The sequence below is a fragment of the Phacochoerus africanus genome, chromosome 5 (assembly GCF_016906955.1).
Source record: "Phacochoerus africanus isolate WHEZ1 chromosome 5, ROS_Pafr_v1, whole genome shotgun sequence".
Lineage (NCBI taxonomy): Eukaryota > Metazoa > Chordata > Mammalia > Artiodactyla > Suidae > Phacochoerus > Phacochoerus africanus.
Window position 1 is genome coordinate 18,078,533 of NC_062548.1, and position 7,107 is coordinate 18,085,639.

General features: G+C 43.7%; 1 protein-coding gene across 1 annotated transcript in view; it reads left to right on the forward strand.

The window, feature by feature from the left end:
• SEPTIN14 (septin 14) overlaps positions 1-6,769 on the forward strand; it is a 41,127-nt gene extending 34,358 nt beyond the window's left edge. The window contains exon 9 of the mRNA XM_047779125.1: positions 6,590-6,769. Coding sequence (XP_047635081.1) covers positions 6,590-6,769 — 180 coding nt within the window. The remainder of the gene's footprint in view (positions 1-6,589) is intronic.
• Positions 6,770-7,107: the final 338 nt, after the last annotated feature.

A 7,107-nucleotide genomic window follows, 5' to 3' on the forward strand; every position in this document is an offset into this window, starting at 1 on the left:
GGGCTGGTGGTGTTTGGTGCTACTCTGCGGAAGTGTAGCCCCTCCAAAGGCAAGCAGGCCTGTGCAGGGACAGCCCCTGCGGTGGTAGGCTTCAGGCAATTGTTGAGGCCAGGCCCTCCCGGATGGCAGGCAGCCCCAGGTTTGGCGAGAGCGTGGGGGTGGTGGGGGGGGGGGAGGGGATGCACTGGAAGCAAGCTTTCAGCTAGCTAGCGGGCCTGTAAGCTTGCTGTGGCATGGGGTGTATTCTATGGGGACCCACCCCTTCTTCTCTCCCCTCCCCAGCACAGGCGCAGACCAGGCTCTTCTCCCAGGTTCCCTCTGATGCGGCTTTCCACTTCCCCGCCCCTAGAGTATTGCTCCCTTCCCTCTGCGACAGCTTTGTTTTCTAGTCTCCCAGGCTGTCTCTGCCCATCAAATGGTTTCTAGACCTCCAAGCAGTTTCCGCTCCGCCCCGCCCCCCAGCCTGGGAACTAACCTCGGAGCCGAGGTCTCGGCGCCCAGCCCCACCCAGGCGTCCCGGCCCTTTCTCGGGGACTAACCTCTGGAGCCGAGGATTCGGTGCCCAGCCCCCACCCAGGCATCTCAATTTTTGGTGACTGTGCCCGTAGTTAGATGGTCCGTTCGGTTCTTGATTGGCTTTTCCGTACTCCAACTTACTGCTACACTCTTCTCTGCATCTGGAGATTCCTCTGGTTCGTTGATCTTTCCCCGTGTAGGTGACTTTCCAGGGTGCGGATCCCTTTCTCCTCCTCAGTTCCCTTCGGGAGCGCCCGTCCCGCTCGGATTCACCTTCTCTCACTCTCCTCTTTCTCCGTCGCCCCCCCAGTAATGTCACAAACTTCTTGCCGTTATTGGAGTTTAGGTTCTTCTGCCAGCGATTGGTTGCTGTTCTGTGCGAGTCATTTATTCTGTAGATGTGCTTTTTTTGTTGTGTTTGTGGGAGAAGGCGAGCGTGTCCCCCTACTCCTCCGCCATCTTGTCCCTGAATCTATCCTTCATTCTTTTATATGAGATTTTGTGTGTGCGTGCGTGTGTGTGTGTGTGTGTTGGACCATCAGTGGATTCCAGGATAAATCCCACTTAATCAGGGTGTGTGATCCTACAAATATGCTCTTGGATTTATTCGTATTTTATTAAGTATTTTTGCATCTATATTCATCAGAAATACTGATCTATTATTTTCTTTTCTTGTGTTGTCTTTGGTTTGGTGTCTGGATGATGCTGGCCTCATAAAGTGACTTTGGAAGTATTCCTTTCTCTTCATTTTTGGGGCGACTAGTTTGAGAAGCGTTGCTATTAATTCCTTAAATGTTTGGTAGAATTCACCAGTGAAACAATCCGCTCCTGGGTTTTTCTTTTGGGAGATATTTTTGAGTACTGATTCAATCTCCTATTAATTACTTATGTGTTTCAAATATTCCACTCTTGCCACATTTATTAAAATAGTATTGGAAGTCCTAGCCAAAGCAATCAGGCAAGAAAAAGTAATAACAAGCACCCAAATAAAAAAGGAAGAAGTAAATTGTCAATATTTGCATATGACATGGTATTATATAAAGAAAAGTATACTTATAAGTTTTTAATAACTCTGACTTATTAAAACTTTCTGTGCTACATAAATCTGGAACCTTTGTTTCACAGGAAAATGGATTTGAAAGGGAAAAATAATTTATTCATATAGTTAAAAGCTTTTCAGGAACAAATACTATTTTTAAAACCGTTATGTAAAAGGCTAGTGTATACCTTATATTACTAAATCAAATTGTTTTATATTTTTGGAAAAGAAGTGGATAGAAAACCACATAATTTATTTAGGATGACTCTTTCCTTTCATTAAAAAAACTATGAGTTGTCACATTATTACCTAAAGAATCCATTCTCAAATACAACCAAATGCATTTTATAAATGCACTTTTACAAGGCTAAGGTTATTGGGTTTTTGTTTTTTGTTTTGTTTTTGCAGGGGAGGGGTTGGCTGCACCTGTGACATGTGGAAGTTCCTGGGCCAGGGATCAAACCCAAGCCACAGCAGTAACAATGCTGGATCCTTAACCCACTGAGCCACCAGGAACTTTTTTTATTTTTATATTTTTCTATTTGTAACAATATTAGTGACTCTAATAACACTGGATTATGTTGAAAGAATGAGAAGGAGTTCCCATTGTGGCTCAGGGAAATGAATCTCACTAGTATCCATGAGGATGCAGGCGGATCCCTGGCCTCGCTCAGTGGGTTAAGGATCCGTCATTGCTGTGAGTTGTGGTGTAGGTCACAGATGCAGCTCGGATCCAGCATTGCTGTGGCTGTGGCATAGGCTGGCAGCTGTAGCTCCGATTTGACCCCAGCCCAGGATCTTCCACATGCTACAGGTATGGCCCTAAAAAGAAAAAAAAAAAAAGAAGATGAAAATCCCATAGCAGTATAATTCATCATGTTGAAAAGCAATGTTTTATTAACTGTTTATCTTCCAAAAACCAGTGGTCTAAATTAAACTATCCACGCATGTAATATAGCTTATGTTCTATTATTATTTTCATTTTTTTTTCAATGAATAATTACCACTACATGCCAGGCACTGTTCTAGGCTTAGGGATGAATTCATAAGAGAACAAAACAAAGATATTGGTCCTTGTAGAGTTTCCATTAAAAGTTCACATAGTAGACTTCATTCTTCCTCCAAATTATAAACACATAAGGTGACTTAATAACATATTTAAAAATCATTGTAGGAGTTCCCATCATGGCTCAGTGGTTAACGAACCCGACTAGCATCCATGAGGACGCTGACTCAATCCCTGGCCTCGCTCAGTGGGTTAAGGATCCAGAGTTGCCATGAGCTGTGGTGCAGGTCGAAGATGCGGCTCAGATCTGATGTTGCCGTGGCTGCGGTGCAGGCCGGTGGCTACAACTCTGATTCAACCCCTAGCCTGGGAACCTCCATATGCCGCAGGTGCGGCCCTAAAAAGACAAAAACAACAACAAAAAATCATTGTGGCTGTGAGACAGGTTGGGACCTGGAACCCTTTGCCACTGTGCTTATACCTGGACAAATGTCTCCTCAAGCAACAAATATGGAAACTATATATGGAAGTAAAAATAACTGCATGCATGGGAAGTTGGGGCAAAGTATAGATAACACATACAAAAAAAGCTAAAAAAATGGAGTTCCCGTCATGGCGCAGTGGTTAGCGAATCCAGCTAGGAACCATGAGGTTGCGGGTTCGGTCCCTGCCCTTGCTCAGTGGGTTAGTGATCCGGCGTTGCCGTGAGCTGTGGTGTAGGTTGCAGATGTGGCTCAGATCTCACATTGCTGTGGCTCTGGCATAGGCCAGCGGCTACAGCTCTGATTAGACCCCTAGCCTGGGAACCTTCATATGCTGCTGGAGCGGCCCTAGAAAAGGCAAAAAAAAAAAAAAAAAAGCTAAAAAAACCCAACTGCCACTTCTGAACTGCTGAGAGCAAAAGCAGGGTACTACATATACTCCCTGCACACAGCACCACCAAAGGGGTGGGCAAACCATCTAAGCCACCTCTCTGGCCTCACCCCAGGACCAGCCCCTACCCTCATCCCTTGGAAAGAACCAGCTCGCCCCTCCTCGGGGAGCGGGAGCAAGCAAGCAGAGAAAAATTCCTTGTTTTCATTCCCCCTGCTGCCTCAGGGCCCCCACAAAGCTTTGCCTCTTATCAATTTCTATTGTTTAAGGAAGACCAAGAACCCAGGTCAATAATGGCTATACCTCCCTTCCCCCCATATATATATTTTTTTTTTTTTGTCTTTTTAGGGCTGCACCCCTGGCATATGGAGGTTCCCAAGCTACAGGTCAAATCGGAGCTGTAGCCGCCAGCCTACACCACAGCTCACAGCAATGCCAGATCCTTAACCCACTGAGCAAGGCCAGGGATCAACCTGCAACCTCATGGTTGCTAGTTAGGTTTGTTTCCGCTGCACCACGACAAGAACTGCCCCTCCCCCATATTTTTTTTTGAAAAAAAAAAAAAACAAAAAACTTTCAAGAAGTAAAGGTGTTATAAATCAGAAATTTTTTTTCACGAATATTTTGAAGCTAAATCCCAATATCCTGATATCGGGGGGGGGGGAAATGCCACCTTTGAAATGAATGCAGTAATAAATGACAACAGAGAAAATATTTATTCTTTTTAGGGACATGAGAAAAATTCCATGAACTATGGCAGATGTAGCTGGAGTAAACACATACAGATCTTCAAGGATAGCACTTTAATAGAATGAGTCTTGTTGAGGTTAGCCACACAAATCAGGAACTGATACTGTAAGGCAGAAAATTCAGGATAGATATAGTCAGAAGGAAATTTTTGAAATGGCAAAAAAAAAGTCCACTTTATTTTCAAAACCTTGACAACTTCCATTTTAACATATACCCCAAATATGTAAGTATAATATTATCATCTAAATGTTAATCATGGTTTCCCATTGTTCTCTGGCTCTCTCTAACTTCTGAAGTTTTATTTCAATATTAGTTTTACAAAGCCTGACATAAAACCGTAAGAGTTTTAATAGAAAACAATCTTTTGGGAGTTCCCGTCGTGGCTCAGTGGAAACGAATCCAAGTAGTATCCACGAGGACCCAGGTTCAATTCCTGGCTTCTCTCAGTTGGTTAAGGATCCAGCATTGCCGTGAGCTGTGGTGTAGGTCGCAGGTGCAGCTCAGATCCTGTGTTGCTGTGGCTGTGGTGTAGGCCAGTGGCTACAGCTCTGATTCGATCCCTAGCCTGGAACCTCCATATGCCATGGGTGTGGGCCTAAAAAAGAAAGAAAGAAATGATCTTTTATTGTAGTAAAAACTATCAAGAAATTATTATCAATAGAATTGGATAAGAAATCTGAGCCTAAGAATTAGCCTTTATAACAATACTTTATGCCTATGATTCCCCCCAAAATCCCCTACTTCTATTTAGATGTGAAATAATTTATGTACATGTGCATTAGACTCACAGGTAGAGCTATGGAAAATAATTTCCACAGCTAACCCACACTTTTTACACAGTGGTATATAATTCTTTGATTTTCTTTTCATTTTAGCTTTTTTTTTTTTTTTGCCTTTTCTAGGGCTGCTCCCGTGGCATATGGAGGTTGCCAGGCTAGGGGTCGAATTGGAGCTGTAGCGCTGGCCTACACCAGAGCCACAGCAGGTGGGAACTGAGCTGCGTCTGCAACCTACACCACAGCTCACGGTAACGCTGGATCCTTAACCCACTGAGCAAGGTCAGGGATCGAACCTGCAACCTCATGGTTCCTAGTTGGATTCGTTAACCACTGCGCCATGACGGGAGCTCTGGAAGTTTTTTTTGAGGGCCAATTCTGTGTTAGTCTTGTTCTAAACGTTAAGAATAGAGCGTCTAACGAGATGATCAAGGTGCCTGCTCTCAAGGAGCTCACATTCTAGTTGGAAAACATATACAATAAGCCAACACATTTTAAAACTTAGTATAAGTTCAGAGTTAAGTGCTATGAGGAAAATCTCACAGGAAGATGGGACTGAGAGTGGTCGGGCTCTAGAACTCAGAGAATGCTGAGAGAGGATTATTTCTTACGATCTTTGTCCTTCTTTATATTGGTGCACACCAGCGTCTGCAGTGTTCCAGAGGCAGCCTTCATTTTATAAAAATCTATGATTTCTTCTTCCAATTGTCTTCTCTCCTCCTCAAGTTTCATTGTCTCCTCTTGCTGGACTCTTTTAAGATGCTCAAACTTGTCCTGTAGCTGTGAAAGAAATCTGCATTTGTGATTCAAAGCACACTATGGTGGAGTTCCCATCATGGCTCAGCAGGTTAAGAACCCAGTACAGTCTCTGTGAGGATGCAGGTTCAATCCCTGGCCTCACTTAGTGGGTTAAGGATCTGGCATTGCTACAAGCTGTGGTGTAGGTTACAGATGCGGCTCAGATCCTGCATTGCTGTAGCTGTGGCATAGGCCGGCAGCTGCAGCTCCAGTTCTGTCTCTAGCCTGGGAACTTGCATATGCCCCAGGAGCAGCTGAAGAAAAAGAAAGAAAGAAAGAAAGAAAGAAAGAAAGAAAGAAAAAGAAGAAAGAAAGAAAGAAAGAAAAAAAGAAAGAAAAGAAAAGAAGAGGGAGGGAGGGAGGGAAAGAAAGAGAAAGAAAGAAAGGGAAAGAAAGAAAGAGAAAGAAAGAAAAAGAAAGAAAGAAAGAGAAGGAGAGAAAGGGAAAGAAGAGAGAGAGAGAGAGAAAGAAAGAAAGAAAGAGAAGAAAAGAAAGAACGAAATTCTTCTTTCTTTCTTCTTTTTCTTTCTTTCTTTCTCTTTCTTTCTTTTTTCTTCAGCTGCTCCTGGGGCATATGCAAGTTCCCAGGCTAGAGACAGAACTGGAGCTGCAGCTGCCGGCCTATGCCACAGCTACAGCAATGCAGGATCTGAGCCGCATCTGTAACCTACACCACAGCTTGTAGCAATGCCAGATCCTTAACCCACTAAGTGAGGCCAGGGATTGAACCTGCATCCTCACAGAGACTGTACTGGGTTCTTAACCTGCTGAGCCATGATGGGAACTCCACCATAGTGTGCTTTGAATCACAAATGCAGATTTCTTTCACAGCTACAGGACAAGTTTGAGCATCTTAAAAGAGTCCAGCAAGAGGAGACAATGAAACTTGAGGAGGAGAGAAGACAATTGGAAGAAGAAATCATAGATTTTTATAAAATGAAGGCTGCCTCTGGAACACTGCAGACGCTGGTGTGCACCAATATAAAGAAGGACAAAGATCGTAAGAAATAATCCTCTCTCAGCATTCTCTGAGTTCTAGAGCCCGACCACTCTCAGTCCCATCTTCCTGTGAGATTTTCCTCATAGCACTTAACTCTGAACTTATACTAAGTTTTAAAATGTGTTGGCTTATTGTATATGTTTTCCAACTAGAATGTGAGCTCCTTGAGAGCAGGCACCTTGATCATCTCGTTAGACGCTCTATTCTTAACGTTTAGAACAAGACTAACACAGAATTGGCCCTCAAAAAAAACTTCCAGAGCTCCCGTCATGGCGCAGTGGTTAACGAATCCAACTAGGAACCATGAGGTTGCAGGTTCGATCCCTGACCTTGCTCAGTGGGTTAAGGA